Raw genomic sequence first — 26820 nt, 5'->3', positions numbered from 1 at the left:
AGAACAGCTCGCTGCTAATAACCAGCCGGTCGGGGGCTCACCCTTTATAATGCAGGACCCCACATCCCCTATGAGGCCAATACACGACCCAAGAAGTCCTCAGGAGCTCTGCCATACATGTCATCTGTACCGACAGGAGGCATTGTGACATGGGACTGCAGCCAGCACCACCCCGTGGACTGTCCCCTACCCGCACACAATAAGACAATCATAGCTGTGTCCTCTATGTCGTCTTTAATTATTTCCATTCAGGCTCATTTGCATACATTTGCATATTTTCATCATTACATTGGGAAACTATTCTTGCCTGCCTTGTCACTCACATGGATGATGATGAGTCTCCTATAGATACACAGTGGGAAAGGATCACCTATGGGCGATATAAGGCAATGGGTTCATAACCTCTTTCCCCCCAAAAAATTGGGTGAAGAGGGGTCAATGTCTCACCCCGAGTTCTATTTACATAAAGTCTATTAAATATCAGAATCTCAATGAGGGCGGAGGTCACTGTGATCTGCGCACAGGCAGAACGTGGGGAAGGGGCTGCGTCCACCTGGAGAGGGAGGCCATAGACCATTTATCATAGGTTGTCCAATGTTCTGCAGGTTCAGGCGCAAGAAAGACATTCATGACATAATAAATAGGTGACTCTGCCCAGAAGAAGTGTCCAGGAGGAGGCGGCCATGGCTGGAGGCGATGAGGGAGGTTTCCTGGTGGGAATGGTTTTCTTGGTAATTGTGCTTCTGTTCTTGGTGATGGAGATGTTCCTTGTGATGGAGATGTTCCTCCTGAAGATGGAGGTTCTCTCTCACCAATATAGAGGTTCACCTCTTGATGATGGATAATCTCTTCCTGGTTATGGAGGTTCCTGAAGCTTGGAGATTGTCTCCCTGGTAACAGAGGTTCTCTCCCCAATGATTGAGGTTCTCTTCTTTCAGCTAGAAGTTCTATTCCAGTTTATGCAGGTTCCTCAAGCTTTGAGTTTTTCTTGCTAGAGATTGTGGCAGATCCTTTCCTGGTTATTGAAGCTTTTGAAATTCAGAGGTTCTCCCCCTGGTGAGAGAGGTTGTTCTCCCTCTGGTGATACGGGTTCTCCCCCTGGTGAGAGGTTGTTCTCCCTCTGGTGATACGGGTTCTCCCCCTGGTGAGAGAGGTTGTTCTCCCTCTGGTGATACGGGTTCTCCCCCTGGTGAGAGAGGTTGTTCTCCCTCTGATGATACGGGTTCTCCCCCTGGTGAGAGAGGTTGTTCTCCCTCTGGTGATACGGGTTCTCCCCCTGGTGATGGAGGTTTTCCTTCTGGTGATGGAGGTTCTCCCCCTAGCGAATGGAGGTCCTCCCGGGTATGGTGGTTTTCTTCTTGGTGATGGATACTCTGCCCCTGTTAATGGAGGTTCCTGAAGCTTGTAGATTCTCTTCAGTGTGATGGTGGTTGTCTTCCTGGTGATGAAGGTTTTTCTTCTTAGTGATGGGGGTTCTCCCCCTGGTAATGAAGGTTCCTGTAGCTTGTGGATTCTCTTCCTAGTGATGGGTGGATCTAACTATGGTAATGGAGGTTCTCCTAGAGATGAAGGTTCTCTTCCTAGTGATTGGGGTTCTTCCACTGGTAATGGAGTCCCTGAAGCTTGTAAATTTTCTTACCAGTTATGAAGGCTTCCCTCATAGTAGCTCTCAGCGCTCTAGTTCACATCTAGTTCATAGCTTTGGTCCTTCCCAACCACTGGTCCTGGCATCTTTCATGTGGCATCTCTTATGGAAGTCTATTGGTCAGGTGGACATGTGGCACCACTTATGGGGCTGTGTGGCATCTCCAACTTGGTGCGTCTTGAGCTCTGGTTGACATGTAGAGCACTAAGCTAGTCCTGGGAAGCCACCTATGGATCTCGGTGACACTTAGCACCTTCACAGCTGCCGAGGTAACAGGTGGTGTTGGCTGCTTCGGTTTCTAGACCCTTGGAAGAGATAGACCATGGTGTTCAGAACCGGCGGCTGGGAGTCGGGGAGCTGTGAGAGGGGTGCAGCCGGTGGGAAGAGGGCGATGTGGGCTCTGAAGGCAACACCTGGTCCTCTTCTGGCACCAACTGAGCCCGGAAGACGCGGAGGATTTCATCCAACTTCCGGTCCATGTGCGAAACCTAGATGGTGGAGGGGAACACAACAGAAGACCAATGAATGCAAAGAAAGGAGACTGCCAGGGTCACCACGTAACACATGAGAAGTAAAGGGGAGACCAGCATGCAAAGGGGGAAAGAGGACCCTCAGATCAAGTGATTGCTATGAAGTCCATAGTTTGCTCACTAACACTGAGCTACCCAGGTGGTTACCGTGGGGGGTGATATGGGGACAAGGGCTGTGGGGTGACGTGGGAACAATCTGCTGAGCTCATTGTATACAGGGAACTCCGTTCTGCTGGGCGTCTGGCTGATTCCTAGACACTCAGACAATACTCGCACTCAGCCCATCCAGCTGCCCGGCAATGCCAGACCTGCGTGGCACTGCCAAGTGAACAGACCTCGTTCCAGCTCAGCAGCTAGCGAGACCCCACAATTACACACCCAAGTGGGTCTCTGTGCTCCCAGGAGGGGGGCCGAGGCGCTGACCCCAGGTCTACCCTCCGTGTGCCAGGCTGGATCCTCAGCTGTATTATTCTTCCCTGGGAAAATGTTCCTTTGCCAGAGGAACGAGGACGGTGAAGGGTGAAGGTTTCGAGGGGGCCGCAGGCTACAAAAGACTTAAGTACATGTTATATCAGGGTTTATGAAGACAATGGAGACAGTGCGGGGTGCCCACTAATTAAAGGAGACGTGTCAGGGGATAAAGGTGGAGGTCCCTATTTCATACCTTGTCCTCTAGACGCATGAGCCTCGATCCCACCGTGTAGAAGCCCTTGTCCAGGCCCTTCTCTGCGGAGAAAAAGATCACAGGGGGCGGATTACAGGGGGTAAGAGGGGCAACAGCCATCGGGCAACCGCAAACCTGTGCCCGTCAGACTGACAACAATGTGGCATCATACAGGTCCAGATGGTGGAATTGTTACAGCATTATACGGCAATGGGCACGGTATGGCGGTACTCTTTATACACAGTATGGCAGTATTATGTGTACACTGTATGGCGGTATTATATACACACAGTATGGCGGTACTACGGGCACACTGTATGGCAGCTTTATGTGTATTCTCTTCCTTTCGCAACAAAGTCTTTTCTTTTTGTCTTTGTAAGATATTCTTGGTCCAGATGCAAATCCTTCATTCTGCATGGGGCCTGTGTGCATCATACGGTAGTACTTGCTCCATTACTCAGCAGTGGGGTCCCGGGGCCCCTGTAGCATTCGAGTCATCTCCCAGCTGTGCCCCCTGTGACACCAGTACTCCCACCGCTACATGACCCACAGGACGGTACCTGGCAGAAAGAGGCCCGGCTTCCCCAGGGAATGGTCCAGTCTGTAAAGAGAAGGATCAGGGATCAGTGCGACCGATGTGGCCCCGCACGAGGCCGCCGGACACGGGAGGTCAGCCTCCATCCCGCCGGACACGGGAGGTCAGCCTCCATCCCGCCGGACACGGGAGGTCAGCCTCCATCCCGCCGGACACGGCAGGTCAGCCTCCATCCCGCCGGACACGGCAGGTCAGCCTCCATCCCGCCGGACACGGCAGGTCAGCCTCCATCCCGCCACAACCTATATCCGTACAGACAAAGGCCTTCACCTCCTCTGCAGCTCCTTGATCCGCACCATCATGTTCAGATGTCCCTGGGAGTACTGCTCAATCACGTCCCGGACGTCGTACGGTTTCCGAGCTTGCTGGGATCGTGGGGAAGAAAAGGGACCATAGGGGAAAATGTCAGGGTATGGCGGGTAGTGCACTATCAGGCGGTATATAATACTGGAGGTGCAGCACTTGTACCGAGCTCCGTATGGTACCTGGAATTTCCTGCGGGCAACAAAGTACTGCATGCGGCGGGTGACCTTCACTGCCGTCCGGTGAGCGTCCGTCAGTCTGCAACAGGATAAAAGACGCTGGTGAATGCTGCAGCACAGACGCACGCAGCTGAGCAGTGCAGCAGCACAGACGCACGCAGCTGAGCAGTGCAGCAGCACAGACGCACGCAGCTGAGCAGTGCAGCAGCACAGACGCACGCAGCTGAGCAGTGCAGCAGCACAGACGCACGCAGCTGAGCAGTGCAGCAGCACAGACGCACGCAGCTGAGCAGTGCAGCAGCACAGACGCACGCAGCTGAGCAGTGCAGCAGCACAGACGCACGCAGCTGAGCAGTGCAGCAGCACAGACGCACGCAGCTGAGCAGTGCAGCAGCACAGACGCACGCAGCTGAGCAGTGCAGCAGCACAGACACGCACGCAGCTGAGCAGTGCAGCAGCACAGACACACACACAGCTGAGCAGTGCAGCAGCACAGACACACACACAGCTGAGCAGTGCAGCAGCACAGACACACACACAGCTGAGCAGTGCAGCAGCACAGACACACACACAGCTGAGCAGTGCAGCAGCACAGACACACACACAGCTGAGCAGTGCAGCAGCACAGACACACACACAGCTGAGCAGTGCAGCAGCACAGACACACACACAGCTGAGCAGTGCAGCAGCACAGACACACACACAGCTGAGCAGTGCAGCAGCACAGACACACACACAGCTGAGCAGTGCAGCAGCACAGACGCACACACAGCTGAGCAGTGCAGCAGCACAGACGCACACACAGCTGAGCAGTGCAGCAGCACAGACGCACACACAGCTGAGCAGTGCAGCAGCACAGACGCACACACAGCTGAGCAGTGCAGCAGCACAGACGCACACACAGCTGAGCAGTGCAGCAGCACAGACGCACACACAGCTGAGCAGTGCAGCAGCACAGACGCACACACAGCTGAGCAGTGCAGCAGCACAGACGCACACACAGCTGAGCAGTGCAGCAGCACAGACGCACACAGCTGAATACAGCAGCACAGACACACACACAGCCGAGCAGTGCAGCAGCACAGACACACACACAGCCGAGCAGTGCAGCAGCACAGACACACACACAGCTGAGCAGTGCAGCAGCACAGACACACACACAGCTGAGCAGTGCAGCAGCACAGACACACACACAGCTGAGCAGTGCAGCAGCACAGACGCACACACAGCTGAGCAGTGCAGCAGCACAGACGCACACACAGCTGAGCAGTGCAGCAGCACAGACGCACACACAGCTGAGCAGTGCAGCAGCACAGACGCACACACAGCTGAGCAGTGCAGCAGCACAGACGCACACACAGCTGAGCAGTGCAGCAGCACAGACGCACACACAGCTGAGCAGTGCAGCAGCACAGACGCACACACAGCTGAGCAGTGCAGCAGCACAGACGCACACACAGCTGAGCAGTGCAGCAGCACAGACGCACACACAGCTGAGCAGTGCAGCAGCACAGACGCACACACAGCTGAGCAGTGCAGCAGCACAGACGCACACACAGCTGAGCAGTGCAGCAGCACAGACGCACACACAGCTGAGCAGTGCAGCAGCACAGACACGCACACAGCTGAGCAGTGCAGCAGCACAGACACGCACACAGCTGAGCAGTGCAGCAGCACAGACACGCACACAGCTGAGCAGTGCAGCAGCACAGACACACACACAGCTGAGCAGTGCAGCAGCACAGACACACACACAGCTGAGCAGTGCAGCAGCACAGACACACACACAGCTGAGCAGTGCAGCAGCACAGACACACACACAGCTGAGCAGTGCAGCAGCACAGACACACACACAGCTGAGCAGTGCAGCAGCACAGACGCACACACAGCTGAGTAGTGCAGCAGCACAGACGCACACACAGCTGAGTAGTGCAGCAGCACAGACGCACACACAGCTGAGCAGTGCAGCAGCACAGACGCACACACAGCTGAGCAGTGCAGCAGCACAGACGCACACACAGCTGAGCAGTGCAGCAGTACAGACGCACACACAGCTGAGCAGTGCAGCAGCACAGACGCACACACAGCTGAGCAGTGCAGCAGCACAGACGCATACACAGCTGAGTAGTGCAGCATAGACACCACTAGGGAAGACTTAATTGGAATCATTGGAATGAGCGCCCCCTTGTGTCAGTCCTGAATAGATTTTAGGCCACTATATTCAGTTCAGCAGAGTAATGGGGGAAAGGGAACACCAGAAGATTGAAACTGCAAATTAATGCCACACACAGGCTGCATGCACAGCCGGAGCACCCGGAACACCCAGAGCACCCGGAGCACCCTCACACTGCAAACCACAGGGGCTCGGGTATAAAAGTGGATTATTCACATCTGTTCCCAAGTCATTTTAAAAATCCTTGAAATTCCCAAAATAATCTGTGCTTTACCCCTCCGCCATTTTCACTATATCAGTTAGCTGTCAGTAAATGGAAAAAAAACTAACAAACTGGTCCTGCTCACACAGCTAAGCTTCGTCGCAATGTGTTAGTAGCAACCCCGTCTGTAGTTGTAACAAACCCTCAGCTGTGTGAGCAGAACAAGGTTACGATAAGATTTCAGCCTCTGGATGTTAAAATAAAAAAAAAAAATCTCATTCACTGACAGCAAGCGTCGAGAAGACATGGAGTTCCACTTTTATACATCGTCTTCCTGCGCGCACCCTCACCTGCTCATAGAGCTGCCAGGGGGGATAAAAAACAGCGATTACACGGGGCGGGCATCAGACGGGCACACATATGTACTCAGGAGCAGTGTACAGGGGGCACTAAGAAGAAGGCACCGGGTGATCAGGAACAGCGCCTCTCATGTCCTTGTGGCTGTATGTGGAACTGCAGCTTAGCTGCAATCACTTCAGCTGCAGTACCTGGTGCAGCCACATGGACATCAGAAAAAAAAGAAGCTGACCCTTATTTCCAAGGCATAAATGACATCTCTTCCCTCCCTCTCGCAGCAAACAGTGACAGAAGCTGCAGCTGCATCCCCCTCCTCTGCCTTTTTTTTTACAAGATGGGTGGTTTTTAAGCGTCAGAGGAGGATTCGGAGCACAGATGGGAGCATGACGTGCCCGGTATCATGCGGCTTCTGCTTGGTGCCCCCGGCAGATTATCCCCCTCCCTCCGCCCCAGCCTTACTGGGATATCTCTGTCACCGCCGGCAGGGAACTCTCCTCGCTCATGGCGTCCATGTCGTCAGTGTAGCTGTTAGTCCTGGAAATATCCGGCAGGGATCCATCCGCTCGACCTCTCCCTGTAGAGAAATGAAAGATTGCTCCAATCACAGCCAAAGCTGCAAAACACAATTCTTCTGCTTCCTGTTGGAATATTTAGGATTTCATGCACTATACCTTGTACCGAGGAGCTACCAGACGTGCAGACAGAGAGGGTAGACCAAGACCTACAGCGACCTGTCACAGAGAGGAAGAGAAGAGGAAGAGACGGAGAGAAGGCGAGAGCGCAGAGACATCAGAGACCTCCACAGCTGAGAGGGCTATGGATGGAGCAGTGCATGATAATGAGGCTGCATTAACAACAATGGCCACTAGATGTCACCATCCACATGATCATAGATGATAGAGGGAAGCTAAAGGGGGAATTTAAAGGGACAGCACAACACATCTATTTGATAACTGTACATGCAGCAGATGTCTGCCCCCTACCTGCCGGCCCCTGAAAGCTCATGTCTCTCTTCTCGCCCTCTGTATGATGATAGGTGATGTGAGGCACAGACAGCGCATTCTCTGGGGAGCCGACTCGGGGCCCCCGTGCTAAAGGGGAAAGGCATAGCGGGGCCAGTGTTGGACTTGTGGGGGTGACAAGGGCCTCATGTACAGACTTGGTCTTCTTCTTACTTCTTCTGTTCTGGGGGAAGAGAAATGAATTTCAGTCACCAAATTTATACAGCCACCACTAGGGGGAGATCACTACATACAGATTTATACAGTCACCACTAGGGGGAGCTCACTACATACAGATTTATACAGCCAGCACTAGAGGGAGCTCACTACATACAGATTTATACAGCCAGCACTAGAGGGAGCTCACTGCATACAGATTTATACAGCCACCACTAGAGGGAGCTCACTGCATACAGATTTATACAGCCACCACTAGAGGGAGCTCACTACATACAGATTTATACAGCCACCACTAGAGGGAGCTCACTACATACAGATTTATACAGCCACCACTAGAGGGAGCTCACTACATACAGATTTATACAGCCCCCACTAGAGGGAGCTCACTACATACAGATTTATACAGCCCCCACTAGAGGGAGCTCACTACATACAGATTTATACAGTCACCACTAGAGGGAGCTCACTGCATACAGATTTATACAGCCACCACTAGAGGGAGCTCACTACATACAGGTTTATACAGCCACCACTAGAGGGAGCTCATTACATACAGGTTTATACAGCCACCACTAGAGGGAGCTCACTGCATACAGATTTATACAGCCACCACTAGAGGGAGCTCACTACATACAGATTTATACAGCCACCACTAGGGGGAGTTCACTACATACAGATTTATACAGCCATCACTAGAGGGAGCTCACTGCATACAGATTTATACAGCCACCACTAGAGGGAGCTCACTACATACAGGTTTATACAGCCACCACTAGAGGGAGCTCACTACATACAGATTTATACAGCCACCACTAGAGGGAGCTCACTACATACAGATTTATACAGCCACCACTAGAGGGAGCTCACTACATACAGATTTATACAGCCCCCACTAGAGGGAGCTCACTACATACAGATTTATACAGTCACCACTAGAGGGAGCTCACTGCATACAGATTTATACAGCCACCACTAGAGGGAGCTCACTACATACAGGTTTATACAGCCACCACTAGAGGGAGCTCACTGCATACAGATTTATACAGCCACCACTAGAGGGAGCTCACTACATACAGATTTATACAACCACCACTAGAGGAAGCTCACTATATACAGATTTATACAGCCATCACTAGAGGGAGCTCACTGCATACAGATTTATACAGCCACCACTAGAGGGAGCTCACTACATACAGATTTATACAGCCACCACTAGAGGGAGCTCACTACATACAGATTTATACAGCCACCACTAGAGGGAGCTCACTACATACAGATTTATACAGCCAGCACTAGAGGGAGCTCACTACATACAGATTTATACAGCCAGCACTAGAGGGAGCTCACTACATACAGATTTATACAGCCACCACTAGAGGGAGCTCACTACATACAGATTTATACAGCCACCACTAGAGGGAGCTCACTACATACAGATTTATACAGCCCCACTAGAGGGAGCTCACTACATACAGATTTATACAGCCCCCACTAGAGGGAGCTCACTACATACAGATTTATACAGTCACCACTAGAGGGAGCTCACTACATACAGATTTATACAGCCACCACTAGAGGGAGCTCACTACATACAGGTTTATACAGCCACCACTAGAGGGAGCTCATTACATACAGGTTTATACAGCCACCACTAGAGGGAGCTCACTGCATACAGATTTATACAGCCACCACTAGAGGGAGCTCACTACATACAGATTTATACAGCCACCACTAGGGAGAGCTCACTACATACAGATTTATACAGCCACCACTAGGGAGAGCTCACTACATACAGATTTATACAGCCACCACTAGGGAGAGCTCACTACATACAGATTTATACAGCCATCACTAGAGGGAGCTCACTGCATACAGATTTATACAGCCACCACTAGAGGGAGCTCACTACATACAGGTTTATACAGCCACCACTAGAGGGAGCTCACTACATACAGGTTTATACAGCCACCACTAGAGGGAGCTCACTGCATACAGATTTATACAGCCACCACTAGAGGAAGCTCACTACATACAGATTTATACAACCACCACTAGAGGAAGCTCACTACATACAGATTTATACAACCACCACTAGAGGGAGCTCACTACATACAGATTTATACAACCACCACTAGAGGAAGCTCACTATATACAGATTTATACAGCCATCACTAGAGGGAGCTCACTGCATACAGATTTATACAGCCACCACTAGAGGGAGCTCACTACATACAGATTTATACAGCCCCCACTAGAGGGAGCTCACTACATACACATTTATACAGCCACCACTAGAGGGAGCTCAGTACATACAGATTTATACAGCCACCAGTAGAGGGAGCTCACTACATACAGATTTATACAGCCACCACTAGAGGGAGCTCACTACATACAGATTTATACAGCCATCACTAGAGGGAGCTCACTGCATACAGATTTATACAGCCACCACTAGAGGGAGCTCACTACATACAGATTCATACAGCCACCACTAGAGGGAGCTCACTACATACAGATTCATACAGCCACCACTAGAGGGAGCTCACTACATACAGATTTATACAGCCATCACTAGAGGGAGCTCACTGCATACAGATTCATACAGCCATCACTAGAGGGACCTCACTACATACAGATTTATACAGCCACCACTAGAGGGAGCTCACTACATGCAAATTTATACAGCCACCACTAGAGGGACCTCACTACATACAGATTCATACAGCCACCACTAGAGGGAGCTCACTACATACAGATTTATACAGCCATCACTAGAGGGAGCTCACTGCATACAGATTTATACAGCCACCACTAGAGGGAGCTCACTGCATACAGATTTATACAGCCACCACTAGGGGGAGCTCACTACATACAGATTTACACAGCCAACGCTAGGAGCCTGTAGTCTGTGAAAGAAAGTGTGGCATTTCGTCTGCTCCACAGGAGCCACCAGTTGATTTTTTCTGCACCCAGGAATCCCCCCCCTTCTCTGACCCAGGAAAGAGCGGGGTTTAGTGGATGAACTGTGGGGCTGAGTCCCCGTCTCCCACACCTCGGTCTAAGCCGGCAAGGGGTGGGAGCTCATTGCTATTGGCTCAGAGGGTCACCAGATCCAACAAGGCCCAGAGCATGGAGGACCCCAGGAAGGCTGCAAAGCCCCCAAGGCTGAGGCGAGGGCCACTGCGGTGTCTCCTCCCGGAGGTGAGCGGAGTACTCGCAGAGGTGCAGCAGCAGCGGTGCAGAAGGATTGGGGCACTAGGGCCACACGGGAGTCGGTTACCAGCTATGGCTCCCGCATCCATGTGTACCTCTGAGTATGAAGAGGCTGGGAAGATCCTGAGGAGGCTCCGGGAGGAGATGAAGGAGGCGAGGCAGGCCGCAGACTGAGCCTCCCGCATGGACAAGTCTGCCCTAACAGCCAGGATATCCAGCCTGGGGATATGCATCAAGGGCATGGAAGCCTGGAGAGCGGCCATATTGGACAACAGCGGGCCCTTTTGGGAAAAGCTGGAAAATGAGGACCGGTTCCACAACATGGCTGCTGCAAAGGAGCCAGAGGGGTCTCTGTGTCTGACCATGTGGAGATGGAGGCACCGTACCCACCTGGGGGCTTGGTATGTGATCTCCAGGCCACACACAGGGGGATAGATCCAGAGCAGGTCCCACTCCCATCAGACAATAGCATTTCAGAGGATGATGGGGGTGATGCGGATAACAGCAGTAGTGGGGGTTGCCTCGTCATGCAGCAGATCTGTCAGCTTGAGCCCCCAGTAAATTATGCCCACCTGAAGTTTGGGGATGAGGTCTGCGGGGACGAGGCAACCTGGAGGGGGAAAAGAAATGGGGAAAAAAAGGCAGAAAACATCGGAGGAGAGGTTGGTGTTTGTCCCCTTCCTGGGACCCCTCGATCCCGCTGTGAGAAGCCCGCTACTCACCCTGGCCCAGGCCCTACAGTGGGTCGGTTGCGAGGGAGCGGGGAGAGTACAAGACATAGGTTGCCGTCTCTGCTGGCGGTAGCAGAGGGGGCGAGAATGGGCATGTGGCTGCAGAGCCGGACAATGTGCGTGGTCTGGAGTGTGGCCCTGTGGCGGGCGGTAATAAGATCTGTGGAGGTGTCCAGGCCCGGTCCTCAGTGGGGACGGGGGACGGGCTGGCGCCAGCTGCACTCGCTGACCCTCGGGGGGTGGAGACTGTGGGCACCTTGCGGGCGGTCGCCGCTCCCCGCAGTGTTGGCGGTGCGCTGTCAGCCGGAGCCGCATCATCGGCGGCGTGTGCTGTGGTGTCGGGGTCCCCCGAATGCAGATCCGATGCTGGGTCAAAGTCAGGGACCCCGGCACCGGTTATCATCTCGGGTGCAGCTGTAATGGCTGCGGTAATGCCGGCCCGGAGGGGGTCGCCACCGGGGTCACCTGAGTGTGTATCACCTCCTGTATCTGCGGGGGACCCGGTGGTGAAGTGCACACAGGAGCGTGGAGATGGTCTGCAGGGGAGGCTGGAGCAACAGTCTGCAGCAGCAGCTGCCAGCACATGCTCTGCTGAAAAGCAGGGTGTGGTAGTTAAACCCTGCAGCATCGCCCTTAAAGGGGCAGCTGCACTGCAAATAACAACCCCCCCAGCAGAAAGCCGTGTAAAAAATAGAGATGAAAATCTAAATAAGAATGGAAGTGGAAAAATGAGCGAAAGTGGAGTGAATGGTGCGAGTGGTGTGAATAGTGTCTGTGACAATGGTGTAGGGTCAGGTGTTGGAGGGGCGGTTTCTGCTGTGGGAATGGGGGGTGTGAATGGTGCCAGCGCGGGGACTTCTACTAGTGGAAATGGCAAAGCTGAGGTAAGCGAGGTGGAGATGATTGACTTTGAGGTTGAAGGTTCAGGGAATTTTGGGGCTGGTCCATCGCCCCCCTCGCCTGCAGGCACCATTAGTTATGTGGTGGGGTTCTACAGGGGTCTTCCTCATCTCCGGACCCAGGGAATGATGCTTTTCGCGGTGCAACTTCTGCAGATGTGGCACCCTGCTGTTCACAGGTACCACAGGACCCAAAAGGGTGCATGGATGGACTTCTCCACAAGAGGCCCTCGTTACAAACAAACACCTCCACCCTTCCACCTCATACCACCAGAGGGAGCCCGTTAGGGATATATATATGGAGGGTGGAGCCAGGCAGTTGAGTCTCAGTCAGTCTGAGACAGAGTTCAGAGAGTGTGCTGCCACTGAGAGCAGTGAAGACGCAGCACGTCTGCTGCTGGATTGAGGGCCCCGAGTGTGTCCGGAGGCAAGGAGGAGAGGAGAGAGGAGTTGAGGGGGCAGAGGAGCATCATAGACTCACCCCAAGACACAAATGGGACACCGGGTCCGCACCTACATGGTCCTCTATACCCAGTAGGGACTACCAGCTTACCAGGAGGCTTCCAGACCCCTGGTCATCCTGAGCCTACCAGCAATAACTGGACTAGGAACCACGAAGGCCCCGGCGTCCATGGATAGTGGTTGCCAAAGAAAGGTCCTACTACCAAGCGGTCAGGTGAGAGAGCAACACAACACAGAAGCTAGGCAAAGTTTCAGACTGGCTAGAACCTTAGAGAGAGGGAGACACGGATCAGGAGGCCTATTACCCGCTCACTGGGGAGAAGTCTTGAAGTGCACCCTTTCTAGCAAGTACCCTGAACCATACCTGCCGTTACTCCAGTAAAGGTACTGAAGCGAACCCCCTGTGTGCGTGTCCGTCATTCCCCTTGACCTGGCCATCTTTCACCTGCATCCCTTCCATCAACTCTGCCCCGGGAGTCCGCTCCGCCTGTGGGGAGCAGAAACATCCCAGCTGCCGTTTCATCACACCCGGAGGTTAGCAGCAGCGTCGGTAACCATTACCGGAAACCACAGTTGGCGTCACGAAACAAACTATACACTAAAAAAAAAACTTTTTCAAGAGAGACCCCAGAGTACGGGCCCGGGAGCAGACTGCCGTGACATCCTAAGCAAGGTAAAAGGCCCGGGTACCGAGTCCCCTATATCCCCCAGGGTGACACACAGAGGTTGGAGGTGGCAGTGGGGGAGGAGCTGAGGGGCCGGTGAGCAATGGCAGGGCTAAGGGACCCTATTACCAGCAGAGGCAGGCAAGGCGTCAGGAGGGCAGGCGTCAGGAGGAGCCTCGGGAAACTGGGGTAATGGCTGCCCCCTCCTCCGAGGTGGCGGTGTGGCGCCCCTGAGGGTTCAGTCGCCACAGAGGTACTGCACCTCACCCAGAGGTGTGGTGTCTCCTTCTCTCAGGTAAGGCGGGAGTGCTGCCCGGAACCCCAACACCCACATTCAACACTACACTACTCCAGGCCGGCTGGAAGGGCAAGATGCACTGTGTTTTCTGCTGAGCCCTGTCCCTGGCTGGAGTGGGGGGAACCAAAGGTAGGGGGAACCAGTAGTGGGTGTGGGTGGAGGAAGTAGAGTAGGGGAGCACCATAGTAGGAGGTATATATAAAGGGAAGCCATCTTAGGGTGGCAGAGCAGTCAGTGAAGAAGTGAGTGAGCAGTAAGGAGGGGAGCAGAGTCTCTTCAGGAGCTCTGCTCCACAAGTGGGGCCTAGTGATAGAGGCCCAGGAGGGGAGCAGAGGAGGAAGGCTCCGTTCTATAGAAGGGATCCCAGGGGGTGCGGCGTATGCAGGACGGCATCCGTACGCCCCGAATCTGCCAGGTGTCAGAGGGATCAGGCCGCAAGAAGGGGATCGGCCCCTGCACCAGCCGTGTTACTCCAGGTCTCGGCTGGAAAAATGGAGGCTTCTGACTTTTATGGTGCAGTTGCCACAGCCTCATCGTAGTCACCGTGAGGGTCAAGTAGGTCCGGGAACTCCAGGTTGCCCAGAGGGACTTCAGAGTACCCGATCGCGACTGTGAGTGGGGAAGCGCAGGGCAGGAGAGAGAAGACCCAGCGTGAGAAGTCGGTCTAGTAAGGAACATAAGGAAAGCGGGGTTCTGTCAAGCGCTCCTGACGCATCTGAGGAAGAGCTGAACCCCCGGTCTGGGGAACGCAGCGCGACGTGGGAGGTTGACTCCCGTACAGTGTACCTGTGGAACTTACATAAGAACTGTGAGTAAAAACTCGGATGACTGCACTGCACTGCCTCCGTCAATTATTTCAGCTGCCCCATCTCTCCCTCTGCACTACAAGCCCCAGCATCACCACCCACCATCAAACTCTACCCTGCCCTGAGGCCCGCTCCACCTGTGGGGAGCTGTTCCATCTTAGCTGCCCTATCAACTGCCTCAGAGGTCTGCAGCAGCGCTGGTACAAATTACCAGAAACCACAGGTGGCGTCACGACCGAACTATAAACCCCATATAAACTTTCCCCCCTTTTAGTTGACCGCCCTGGGCCACGGACCGGGCCAACCACTGTGACGTATCCCTTTCCCCCAGCATCTATCGGCCCGGACTGCGAGTACCCCATTATCCTCGGGGCGCGACAGCGGCCCATGTCACTGAGGCCCCGGAGAGGAAGCCGTGAATGAGGAGATCAGACGGATGGAGAAAGAGGAAGTGGCTGATCTCTCAGATGCCTCCCAATATGAAAGTTTTGATGAGGATGGAGGGGGAACAGACGAAAGAAATGGGTGCCAAGAATGCCAAAAGTAAGGAAAAGGGAGGTGGAAAATCTTCTCCCTCCCTGACCAAAGTGCCTAAGGAAGGTCCCACCGACTCCCCTCTGATCCCCCTCTCCAACCGATTCCAAGCCCTTGACCCTGCTGAGACGGGGGTCGGGGGTGAGGTTCCGGAGGTAACATCGGGAGGGTCCTTGGGAGGGGGTGGGGTCACTTCTCCAGAGGGTGTGTCTTCCTTGGGAGGTGGGGCCATCCCTGGGTCTGAGAGATGAGAAAGAGGTGGGAGGGATGGATACCTCTGTCTCTCTGAAAAGAAGAAGTGGGGGCTTCATCGTCCGGAGATGAACAGGCAAGGAAAAAGGGTGGGGTGAAGAAAAAGGCCATCTAACTCGATCACTCATGATGGCGGCACCCACCCCGTTGACTCTGGCGTCCATTAATGTCGCTAGTATAAAGTCTGATGCGGCTAGATTTGTGGCCTTTGATTTTCTCACCCGATTTGAGTGTGACATTTTGTTTTTGCAGGAGACCAGACTTACGGATATGGGGGCCATAAACAAGGTGGAGAGCGAGTGGAGGTGCGGGCCCTCATACTGGTCTTTTGCGGCCGAGCCATGTAGCGAGGTGGCAGTCCTTTTAAGAACTGCATCAGTTGAATGCTGGAGAGTTATCGAGGTAGAAATGGGGAGGTGCCTGATCTTAGACGTCTTCATGAGGGGACAGGAGCTTTGACTCATTAACATCTATGGTCCAAAGTCAAAGTGGGACCGTAAAGGTCTCTTCCTGAAGATTAAGCCCTATCTTTTTACGAGCCGGCAGGTGGTCTTTGGAGCTGACTTTAATACTGTCACAAGGCTTCGTGATAGGGGAGGCTCCATTGACCGGCTGGCTTATGATAGTAATACTCTTAAAAGCATAGCTAGTGACGCTCGCCTGGTGGATGTCCACATCCGGCATACCCCATGTCACTGTGGTTTCACCTTTCATAGAGGTAGCTGCAGGTCTAGGATAGACAGGTTTTTTTTGAAGGAGGAAGCCATCTCTTCAGCAGTGTCCGTTGTTGAGGTGGAGTTCTCCGATCACTGTCTGATTTCTTTTTCTCTGAATGTTGCAGAAACCCCTCGGATGGGAACAGGACTATGGAAGCTGAATTCGTCCCTCTTGGAGGAAGCAGAGATAAGACAATCCTTTGAGGACTTTCTTCAGAGCCAGGAAACGCTTTTGGATCTCTGTAGCAATAAGTCAGAGTGGTGGGAGATGTTCAAGGAATGGTTTGCGAGTTTCTTCCGCCAACTCTTGAGCCTCAGGAGCCTAAGCAGGTATCGCCTGTATCAGGAACTGAGGAGGAAACTCAAACATCTCGTCTCGACTGGAGATGACCCTGAACAGATCCAAATCAGGGATCCTGGATGTGATCAGATCATTCTACTCACACCTCTTGGAGAAGAAGGATCTGGATCGGTACGTGATGTCGGCTTTCCTGGCCGAAGACATCCCTGAGCCAGGGGATGACCCCTCACTTCACGTTTTGACAGAGGCAGGGAAGAGGAAGTGCGACTGGCCATTGATGGGCTTCGGCCTAAGAAATCGCCAGGTCCAGATGGCTTAACATCCGAGTTTTATAAGACCTTTAGGGACTCCTTGGTCCCCCTCTTGACTGAGGTGTTTAACAAGTGTCTCTCCTCGGGCGCTCTTTCCCGGTCAATGAGGCAGTCGGCCCTGATTATCCTGTCAAAGGGTAAGGACTCGTCCCGTACTGAGAATTGGCGTCCCATAGCACTTCACAATATGGACCGGAAGATTCTGGCAAAGGTGCTGTTTAATCGGCTGGTGAAGTTTGCACCCCGGCTCCTTTCGGGGGCTCAGCATTGCTCTGTTCCAGGCCGCAGCACTTTTAGTGCAGTACTCGGTGTCTAAGAGGCAGTGGAGCAGGGTAGGGCAGGCCACTGGAAGGAGTAGTCGCTGTCTTTAGACCAGGCGAAGGCTTTTGATTGGGTTAACCACGATTATCTCTGGTCAGTCCTTCTGAGGAACGGTCTGCCTGGGGGGTTTGTAAATTAGCTAAAGATCTTGTATGCGGGGGCAGGGACTTTCACGCTCATGAATGGTTGGTCTGGCCGCCCTTTTGAGGTTGGGTCTGGGGTCCGCCAGGGCTGTCCGTTGAGCCCGCTGTTATACGTGTTCGCGATAGATCCCCTTTTAAGGAGGATTGAGCGCGGGCCGTTGGCAGGAGTCAGGATGGACCAGGCGGCCCCAGAAGCCACTCTGAGGGTGGTAGTGTATGCCGATGACGTCTTCTTTTTCGTGTCCTCGGGTGAAGAGGCGGAGTGGGTCATGTCCGAGGTTGGTCGCTACTCGGAGGCTTCTGGGTCCAGGATTAATCAGGAAAAGTGTGAGAGTCTCTGGCTCGGAGGGGGAGACCCTAGCCTTGGTCTCCCAGACACTCTTCCAGAGCCCCAGGCATCGGCAAAAATTCTAGGCAACGAATTTGGCCCGGGGGAACTACCCCCAGCAAAATTGGGAGGGCAGACTTCAGATCGCTGCCCAGAAGGTGGACCAATGGAAGGTTTGGTCTTTGACCCTGAGGGAAAGGGTTAGCCTGATTAAGGGTTTTTTGCTACCCTTGTTAATATACCTGGGCAGTGTCTGCATGTTGCCAGAGCCGCTCTGGACACGGGTCTACAGCCTGTTTTTCCAGATGTTATGGGGAAATAGGCTGAACCTAGTCAATCGAGAGGTCACATATCGCACAAGGAGACTAGGAGGGTTGGGTATGGTCAACCCAGTGGTGTTTCTAGTAAACACTTTTGTCAAGACTAACATCGCCAACCTCTGGTCAGAGAGGGCTCCTCCGTGGGTATTCTCCTGCAGGGGATGGCTTCCGCCCTTCTTCCAGGAATGGGAGACTGGAGGACAAGTGAAGGACCTACGCACACCGCATGGACATCTCCCGGCTTACGCTACCCCGGTTCGGAAGGTAATCCGCCGTTGGGGTCTTGGAATGTGGGAGATCAGGACCATGTCGAGGAAATTCCTTGACAGGAGGGTCTTGTTGACCCATTTCCAGGAGCCTCTGGTGCTCCAAGAATGCCCAGGTCGGGATCTGGAGGGCGGGCTGAGGTTATTGAATTCTACACGGGTCCCCTTGAAGTTTTGGGACTTGGCTTGGCGCTGCTTCTATGGGAAACTGTATGTAAGGGACAATCTGAAGTGTAGGAACACCGAAAGTCGGGGTTGTCCCCGTGAGAAGTGTTGCAACCCACTGGAAAGCATGGAGCACTTCCTCCTTCAGTGTCCTTTTAATACAGGGGTCTATAACTGGGTGGGTGCTTCCATAGGCTGGCCTCGGCTGGCACACCTTTCCTATGCGGAGTGGGCGTATGGGGCATTCAGATTCCTGGGTGGCCGAGATCGGGGCACTTTATTTCTAGTCAGTTTAGTCATCAGGTTTTACACTTGGAACGCACGGTGCTTAGTGTCAACTCAGCAGAAAATCCTCCCCCGGGACGAGGTTGTTAGGAACATTCTGGGTGGCCTGGTGAAGGTGCGCTCTCTGGAGTATGACAGGCTGGGTGCAGCGAGGGCCTCTCTTCTCTGGAGAGGGTTCTCATTTAATGTACCCTAGGGCCTAGATGAGCAGGTAAGTGGTAGGGACAGGTAGATAGGTAGGGACAGGACAGGGACAGCCGAGGGACAGTTAGGTAGGCACGCGGTGAGTTAGGTAGGGGAGTAGGATCAGGCAGGGAGAGACAGAGCAAGGTAGGTAGATAAATAGGGGCAGATGTCTAGACAGGTAGGGACGGCTGGTAGAGTAAGGATTGTTAGGATAGAAGTCGGTCATCTCCGGTCTCCTGGTGGCGGGCTGGGGGCTTCTCACTATCAGATTTTTGTTTTGCAGCAGTGAAATACTGATATATGGCTTACCGGCACCAATCCTGGCTCTGGGTAAGTGGTGTAATATAGAGTTATGTAACGTTATATTGTAAGGTGATGATCCTGTGGCTTATTGGGTTAATGCACCTGTCTTGTAGGCAGGAGGTCATGAGTTCCTCGGTGAGATTATTTTTGTATTGTGTGTTTGTTTTAGTGGTTGGGGGGGGGTTGCTTTGATTGAGGGGGTAATGCTGGACTCGGACTTTTGCTTTGCCTGGGGGAAGGGTAATGCTGGACTTTGACTTTTTGCTTTTGCTGGGGTTTGGATTTTGCTACTTATTAATTGTAAGTTTTGTATTTTTATAATGAAAGAGTTCACTACATACAGATTTGTACAGCCCCCACTAGAGGGAGCTCACTACATACAGATTTATACAGTCACCACTAGGGGGAGATCACTACATACAGATTTATACAGTCACCACTAGAGGGATCTCACTGCATACAGATTTATACAGCCATCACTAGAGGGAGCTCACTGCATACAGATTTATACAGCCACCACTAGAGGGAGCTCACTACATACAGATTTATACAGCCCCCACTAGAGGGAGCTCACTACATACAGATTTATACAGTCACCACTAGGGGGAGCTCGCTGCATACAGATTCATACAGCCACCACTAGAGGGATCTCACTGCATACAGATTCATACAGTCACCACTAGAGGGAGCTCACTGCATACAGATTCATACAGTCACCACTAGAGGGAGCTCACTACATACAGATTTATACAGCCCCCACTAGAGGGAGCTCACTGCATACAGATTTGTACAGCCCCCACTAGAGGGAGCTCACTGCATACAGATTCATACAGTCACCACTAGAGGGAGCTCACTGCATACAGATTCATACAGTCACCACTAGAGGGAGCTCACTGCATACAGATTTATACAGCCACCACTAGAGGGAGCTCACTACATACAGATTTATACAGCCACCACTAGGAGGAGATCACTACATACAGATTTATACAGTCACCACTAGAGGGAGCTCACTGCATACAGATTTGTACAGCCACCACTAGAAGGAGCTCACTACATACAGATTTCTACAGCTACCACTAGAAGGAGCTCACTACATACAGATTTATACAGTCACCACTAGAGGGAGCTCACTGCATACAGATTTATACAGTCACCACTAGAGGGAGCTCACTACATACAGATTTATACAGTCACCACTAGAGGGAGCTCACTACATACAGATTTATACAGTCACCACTAGAGGGAGCTCACTACATACAGATTTATACAGCTACCACTAGAGGGAGCTCACTACATACAGATTTATACAGCAACCACTAGAGGGAGCTCACTACATACAGATTTATACAGTCACCACTAGAGGGAGCTCACTACATACAGATTTATACAGTCATCACTAGAGGGAGCTCACTACATACAGATTTATACAGCTACCACTAGAGGGAGCTCACTACACACAGATTTATACAGCCACCACTAGAAGGAGCTCACTACATACAGATTTATACAGCCACCACTAGAGGGAGCTCACTACATACAGATTTCTACAGCTACCACTAGAGGGAGCTCACTACATACAGATTTATACAGCCATCACTAGAGGGAGCTCACTACATACAGATTTATACAGCCACCACTAGAGGGAGCTCACTACATACAGATTTCTACAGCTACCACTAGAGGGAGCTCACTATATACAGATTTATACAGCCACCACTAGAGGGAGCTCACTACATACAGATTTATACAGTCACCACTAGAGGGAGCTCACTGCATTCAGCTTTTTACATTTCCCCTTGCATACTATAATAGATCTGTGCGCTCCCCCTAGTGGAAGTATAAAGGATATCACCATTGAATTTGGTTGATATAAATAACTAGATGGTGGCCCGATTCTAATGCATCGGGTATTCTAGAATATGTATGCGGCCGACCGGGCGCAAGCAGCAGAGCGGCGTTTACATTTGGCGCCAAAATCGCTGATTGCTCGAGGCCGGCAACCGCGACCAATCAGCAAAGCGGTGTTAAAATTTGGCGCCTATATCGCAGATTGGTCACGGCCGGCGGTAGCGACCAATCAGCAGAGCGGTGTTTCAATTTGCCACCAAAATCATTGATTGGTCGCACTGGCCGGCCTCGACCAATCAGCAGAGTGGGGTTTAAATTTGCCGCCCATATCGATGATTGGTCGGGGCCGGCGGCCGCAACCAATCAGCGTCGTATTAGTGAGGACCGGGGAGCGGCAATGCCTGTGCGGGTACTTCCGCTGCGAGCAGCTGGGAGAAGAGCGGCTGCTCGCAGCAGAAGCATCTCGACCGGCGGCGCCGCTCCTCGGTCCTCCGTTCACACTTGCCGTCGGGAGATCATAGCGCTGTTTAAATTAAGCGCCAATCTCGCTGATTGGTCGCGGTCGGCTGGCGGCCGCTGCCAATCAGCAGAGCGTTGTTTAAATTTGGCGCCAAGCTCGCTGATTGGTCGCAGCCGATATTTAAATGTGGCGGCCAAATCGGTGATTGGTCGCGGGCAGCGCCAGCGACCAATCAGCAATTTTTAACACAAATGTCCGGACCTTTCTAACACCATGCGGATACTGTGGGGGCATCAGCGGCTAGGGTGTCAAGGGAGGACCGGGGAGCGGCGCTGCAGGTCGGGATACTTCTGCTGCGAGCGCCCGCTCATGTCCCGGGTTCTCACAGCGGAAGTATCCGCACAGGCAGCGTCGCTGACATCCATGCGCCTAGGGTGTGAAGGGAGGACCGGGGAGCGGCGCTGACATCCAATTGGTCGCGGCCGCTATTTAAATGTGCCGCACAAATCGGTGATTGGTCGCGGTCTTGGCCCGCAACCAATCACTGATCTTGCCGCAAAAGTTTAAAACTACTGTGCTGATTGGTCGCGGGCCAAGACCGCGACCAATCACCGATTTGGGCGCCAAATTTAAATATCGGCCGCGACCAATCACCGATCTTGGCTCCACATTTAAACACCGCTGTGCTGATTGGTCGCGGACGCTATTTAAATGTGGCGACAACATCGGTGATTGGTCGCGCCCAGCGTCGGCGACCAATCAGCACAGCGATGTTTAAATGTGGAGCCAAGATCGGTGATTGGTCGCGGCCGATATTTAAATTTGGCGCCCAAATTGGTGATTGGTCGCGGGCAGCGCCAGCGACCAATCAGCGATTTTTAACACAAATGTCCGGACCTTTGTAACACCATGCGGATACTGTGGGGACATCAGCGGCTAGGGTGTGAAGGGAGGACCGGGGAGCGGCGCTGCCTGTGCGGGTACTTCCGCAGCGAGAACCCGGGACATGAGCGGGCGCTCGCAGCAGAAGTATCCCGACCCGCAGCGCCGCTCCCCGGTCCTCCCTTCCGCATGGAGGTCAGCGACGCCGGCGGTCCTTCCGCTGCTACCGGCCGGGAGATGAGTGCCTCGCGCCGGTCATCTCCTGGCTGCATCTCCGTCCCGCAGATGGGTCCGGCGGTCGAGGTCCTTCTACTTTTATCGGCCGGGAGATGAGCGCCTCGCGGCGCTCATCTCCCGGCTGCATCGCCGCTGAGCTCCGTCCCGCAGATGAGCCGCTAACGGCCGCCATCTTTTTTCAGAAATCCCGCGGCGCTGATTGGCCGCTGCCGGACCAATGAGCGACGCGGGATTTCCAGGACAGACAGACAGACAGACGGGATAAGACGATTATATATATAGACTAGATGGTGGCCTGATTCTAATGCATCGGGTATTCTAGAATATGTATGCGGCCGACCGGGCGCAATCAGCAAAACGGTGTTTAAATTTGGCGGCAAGATCGGTGATTGGTCACGGGTGGCGGCCGCGACCAATCAGCGAACTGTGTTAGTGAGGACCGGAGAGCTTGTTTAAATTTGGCGATAAAATCGACCAATCAGCAGAGCGTTGTTTAAATTTGGCGGCAATCTCGCTGATTGGTCGCGGTCGGCCGGCGGCCGCGACCAATCATCAGAGCGGCGCTTAAATTTGCAGCCTATATCGCTGATTGGTCGCGGCCGGCCACCGTGACCAATCAGCAGAGCGGCGTTTAAATTTGCCGCCCATTTCATTCATTGGTCGCGGCCGGCCACCGCGACCAAGCAGCAGAACGTTGTTTAAATTTGGCGCCAAGCTCGCTGATTGGTCGCGGCTGGCGTCCGCGACCAATTAGCACAGCAGTGTTTAAATGTGGCGCCCAAATCGGTGATTGGTCGCGGGCAGCGGTGTTTAACTTTAGCGCCAAGATCACTGATTGGTCGCGTGCAGAGAACGCGACCAATCAGCGAATCGTATTAGTGAGGACCGGGAGCGCCGCTGCCTGTGCGGCTACTTCCGCTGCGAGAAGCCGGGAGATGAGCGCCTGCTCGCAGCAGAAGTATCCCGACCCGCAGGGCCGCTCCCCGGTCCTCCCTTCACACCCTAGCCGCTGATCTCCCGACAGTATCCGCATGGTGTTACAAAGGTCTGGACATTTGTGTTAAAAATCGCTGATTGGTCGCTGGTGCTGCCCGCGACCAATCACCGATTTGGGCGCCAAATTTAAATATCGGCCGCGACCAATCACCGATCTTGGCTCCACATTTAAACACCGCTGTGCTGATTGGTCGCAGCTGATATTTAAATGTGGCGCCCAAATTGGTGATTGGTCGCGGGCAGAGTCCGCGACCAATCAGCACAGCGGTGTCTAACTTTTGAGCTAAGATCAGTGATTGGTCGGGTCCGAAGACCGCGACCAATCATCGGATCGTCTTGGTGAGGACCGGGGAGCGGCGCTGCCTGTGCGGGTACTTCCGCTGCGAGAACCCAGGACATGAGCGGGCGCTCGCAGCAGAAGTATCCCGACCCGCAGCGCCGCTCCCCGTTCCTCTCTTCCGCATGGAGGTCAGCGACGCCGGCGGTCCTTCCGCTGCTACCGGCCGGGATATGAGCGCCTCGCGCCACTCATCTCCCGGCTACATCTCCGTCCCGCAGATGGGTCCGGCGGTCGAGGTCCTTCCGCTGCTACCGGCCGGGAGATGAGCGCCTCACGGTGCTCATCTCCCGGCTGCATCGGCGCTGAGCTCCGTCCCGCAGATGAGCCGCTAACGGCCACCATCTTTTTTCAGAAATCTCGCGGCGCTGATTGGCCGCTGCCGGACCAATGAGTGACGCGGGATTTCCTGGACAGACAGACAGAAAGACAGACAGACAGATAAGACAGAGAGACAGACAGACAGACGGGATAAGACGATTATATATATAGATGAAGTCAGGATTGAGAGTTGGCCGGAGTGCCCAGACCTGCCTCCGTGTGCCCGGGCTGAGTGGCGCCGGCGCCGTCTTACTTCCCTGATCTGGGGGGGTCAGGTAGATTTTCCATGTGGCGGTGGAGCTGTAGGACTTCTCAGCGGCGTAGCACCTCCAGAGGGTCTGCACAGGAGACAGTGAGACAGGTGATCTGATATATTCAGGACCCTTCGCCCCCCATCCGCCACCACAGACACCGGACCTGGATCAGTGACGCAGCCGCCGGGATCTGTCTATTGAAATGTTTCTGCCTTTGCTTCTGCTGAACCTTCAGAGCAAAACCGGAGCCCAAAATCCCCTGAGAGATGAGAGAGGGATTAGATCCGCTTGCTCTTACTGAATGGAATATGGAACGCTAATACTTCTCATATCTGAGAGTTTGTTACAATGTATCGGTGCAGAGAAAATGAGAAGTCATGTGGATGATACTCACAGCTGGAAGAGCGAAGAACGATATGGCAAAGACGGAGAAGCAGGAGGCGATGGTTTTCCCAATCCAGGTCTGCGGGACTTTATCTCCGTATCCGATGGTTGTCACTGTGACCTGTGCAAGAGGAGACTGAGCCGAGTCATACGGCCGGGTACGGGGCGGGACAACCGGTATATGGAAACCGTATGGATACAGTCCCTATATACGACCTGCAGGCGGCAGCAGAGAGTGCAGCTTTGGTTGTGACTAGAGAAGACCTGGCGAATATCAGCAGACACGGTCATACTCACCACTCCCCACCAGAGGGCGTCGGCGTAGCTGGAGAATCCGGTCCTCCCTTCCTCGTCTACAGCGTCTTTCTCGGCCAGGTAGACAAAGTATGAGGAGAAGATCAGCCCAAGGAACCCGATGTACAGCGTGGTGATCAGCTCCTGAGGAAGGACGCGGCAAGGATGCCAGAAGTGAGGACAGAAGGAGATCCGAAGATGGAGAAATTAACATTATCACAGGGAGGCCATTGCCCGGTGGATGGCAGACGAGGACGGCAGGGGAGGACAAGGGAGGCCGGCAGGCGAGGACAAGGGAGGCCGGCAGGCGAGGACAAGGGAGGCCGGCGGCTGCTGTGATAAGTCCTCACCTGGCGATGAATGAACACGACAGATCCGAGAAGTCTCCATGTTCCTCCCTGACGATCTACATGTAACATGCGGAGGATCTGCAGGAACCGGATCCCTCTAAGAACAGGAGAAAGAATGAGAAACCAGATGGCAGGAAGATTACCGGATCCAAAATCACCAATTGTATTATACTCCAGAGCTGTACTCACTATTCTGCTGGTGCAGTCACTGTGTACATACATTACATTACTGATCCTGAGTTACATCCTGTATTATACTCCAGAGCAGCACTCACTATTCTGCTGGTGCAGTCACTGTGTACATACATTACATTACTGATCCTGAGTTACATCCTGTATTATACCCCAGAGCTGCACTCACTATTCTGCTGGTGCAGTCACTGTGTACATACATTACATTACTGATCCTGAGTTACATCCTGTATTATACCCCAGAGCTGCACTCACTATTCTGCTGGTGCAGTCACTGTGTACATACATTACATTACTGATCCTGAGTTACCTCCTGTATTATACCCCAGAGCTGCACTCACTATTCTGCTGGTGCAGTCACTGTGTACATACATTACATTACTGATCCTGAGTTACATCCTGTATTATACTCCAGAGCTGCACTCACTATTCTGCTGGTGCAGTCACTGTGTACATACATTACATTACTGATCCTGAGTTACATCCTGTATTATACTCCAGAGCTGCACTCACTATGCTGCTGGTGCAGTCACTGTGTACATACATTACATTACTGATCCTGAGTTACATCCTGTATTATACTCCAGAGCTGCACTCACTATTCTGCTGGTGCAGTCACTGTGTACATACATTACATTACTGATCCTGAGTTACATCCTGTATTATACCCCAGAGCTGCACTCACTATTCTGCTGGTGCAGTCACTGTGTACATACATTACATTACTGATCCTGAGTTACATCCTGTATTATACCCCAGAGCTGCACTCACTATTCTGCTGGTGCAGTCACTGTGTACATACATTACATTACTGATCCTGAGTTACCTCCTGTATTATACCCCAGAGCTGCACTCACTATTCTGCTGGTGCAGTCACTGTGTACATACATTACATTACTGATCCTGAGTTACATCCTGTATTATACTC

At 53.0% G+C, this 26820-nt stretch overlaps 1 protein-coding gene across 3 annotated transcripts in view; it reads right to left on the bottom strand.

The window, feature by feature from the left end:
* Nucleotides 1-228: 228 nt before the first annotated feature.
* Nucleotides 229-26820, bottom strand: part of LOC141164754 (potassium voltage-gated channel subfamily KQT member 1-like) — a 44603-nt gene continuing 18011 nt past the window's right edge. Inside the window, exons 5-17 of one of the 3 annotated variants that reach the window (XM_073650273.1) lie at nucleotides 25701-25797; nucleotides 25354-25494; nucleotides 25067-25177; nucleotides 24836-24931; nucleotides 24628-24756; nucleotides 7632-7833; nucleotides 7320-7379; nucleotides 7108-7222; nucleotides 3920-3995; nucleotides 3705-3799; nucleotides 3400-3440; nucleotides 2840-2901; nucleotides 229-2133 (exon numbers count right to left, since the gene is read on the bottom strand). In XM_073650273.1, the coding sequence (XP_073506374.1) occupies nucleotides 1975-2133; nucleotides 2840-2901; nucleotides 3400-3440; nucleotides 3705-3799; nucleotides 3920-3995; nucleotides 7108-7222; nucleotides 7320-7379; nucleotides 7632-7833; nucleotides 24628-24756; nucleotides 24836-24931; nucleotides 25067-25177; nucleotides 25354-25494; nucleotides 25701-25797 (1384 nt within the window). In that variant the 3' untranslated portion in view covers nucleotides 229-1974. Of the gene's footprint in view, nucleotides 2134-2839; nucleotides 2902-3399; nucleotides 3441-3704; nucleotides 3800-3919; nucleotides 3996-7107; nucleotides 7223-7319; nucleotides 7380-7631; nucleotides 7834-24627; nucleotides 24757-24835; nucleotides 24932-25066; nucleotides 25178-25353; nucleotides 25495-25700; nucleotides 25798-26820 lie in introns of those variants that run through there. The other 2 variants (XM_073650274.1, XR_012250943.1) reach the window with 2 other exon arrangements.

Source organism: Phyllobates terribilis, unplaced genomic scaffold (genome assembly GCF_046119375.1).
Source record: "Phyllobates terribilis strain yellow unplaced genomic scaffold, ASM4611937v1 Scaffold_10__3_contigs__length_209671492, whole genome shotgun sequence".
Lineage (NCBI taxonomy): Eukaryota > Metazoa > Chordata > Amphibia > Anura > Dendrobatidae > Phyllobates > Phyllobates terribilis.
Note: the sequence above shows the minus strand (reverse complement) of the source record. Positions and strands in the feature narration are given on the sequence as shown.